This window comes from Drosophila persimilis, unplaced genomic scaffold, assembly GCF_003286085.1.
Source record: "Drosophila persimilis strain 14011-0111.01,24,50 unplaced genomic scaffold, DperRS2 tig00000000-arrow-pilon, whole genome shotgun sequence".
NCBI lineage: Eukaryota > Metazoa > Arthropoda > Insecta > Diptera > Drosophilidae > Drosophila > Drosophila persimilis.
Genome location: NW_020825288.1, coordinates 10207266 through 10208439, shown reverse-complemented (window position 1 = coordinate 10208439; position 1174 = coordinate 10207266). Strand labels below are relative to the sequence as shown.

The following is a 1174-nucleotide window of genomic DNA, read 5'->3' as shown; positions in this document are numbered from 1 at the left end:
CGCACCTTCTCTAACGTAGATGAATCTCCTCTACCATCACCAAAGTGATTTACCCTGCTCGTATCTAGATCCCCGGCCAGAACTCCATTAGCTTCTGTGACATCTTCCGCCAGAGGCAACGCACAGAAAAGGTAATGGCACCCATTCAATGGATCCACTGGCTGAGTACCTTGAAATCACAATATAACACGATGTGTACTAAACTGAATACCTATTAGATTACCTTTTACAAGGCGGAGATGACTCCACACGAGTATGCGAGTCGCGAGCCGTGACAGAACAAACAGGTTTAGCACTTGGTAGGGTAATTAGAGCAGTAGCTCGCGGTGATTTATTAGCAGCTAATCCAGGTCTGATCATATCACATATGCACATTAAATGAATAACACTTAGCCGAAAAAGGGGCCTCCAAAGAAGGGCGGGGGCGGGGGAGGATAGAAGCCGCCAAAACCACCGCCGAATCCGCGCCTGCGGAACCCACCGCCGCCAAAGCCGCCGCCATAGCCGCCGCCGCCGCAACAGAATCGTCTCCTCCCGCCGCCAAAGCCTCCTCCAAAGCCGCCTCCTCCAAAGCCGCCTCGTCTGCCGTAGCCAAATTGCCTGGCCAGGCGCACTGCCGGCATCTCCTGCTGCTCTGTTCCCTGATTTACATCCGCCAAAGTCAGTTGCTTCACATCCGCCTCAGCTGCCGCCTCCTGTGCCAGGGATTGGGACTTCGCCAGGGCTAGGACCAGAACCAGGCCGACACTTAGCACTAATAGATTCAAGTGGTGTACGCGCATTGCTGTTTACTTTCGCTTCGTTGGGGGCTCACTTCTCTAAAACAGAGCTGAGCGCTGGCATAGGCCTTTATATACCCATTGCCAGGCCCTCCTAGATGACTGGGGGTTCTAAACGAGTTGTGCTGACGACCTTAAGCAATTAAATTTCCTGAGCATAATCGAATCGCGAAGAAAACCCCCGAAATCAAGAGCCCCGGGCAGATAGACGCAAAAAACAGAAATTAGGCACGCAAAAAATAAGAATAACAAAATCATTCCTACACAACAAAAACTACCTGTTCCCCCTTTATCCCCAACCACTCTATCACCCAGATTCTCGCTTCGTTCTCGATTCTAATTATGTTTGACCCGCGGGGGGAGTATCGAGCCCCAGGAACTTTTTAATGAAGTCT

At 51.1% G+C, this 1174-nt stretch overlaps 1 protein-coding gene across 1 annotated transcript; it reads right to left on the bottom strand.

Moving 5' to 3' along the window:
• Positions 1 to 296: 296 nt before the first annotated feature.
• Positions 297 to 794, bottom strand: LOC6588500 (keratin, type II cytoskeletal 1). Its single transcript, XM_002013126.2, has one exon. The coding sequence runs from the start codon at positions 780 to 782 to the stop codon at positions 390 to 392; it is 393 nt and encodes a 130-aa protein (XP_002013162.1). The 5' UTR covers positions 783 to 794; the 3' UTR covers positions 297 to 389.
• Positions 795 to 1174: the final 380 nt, after the last annotated feature.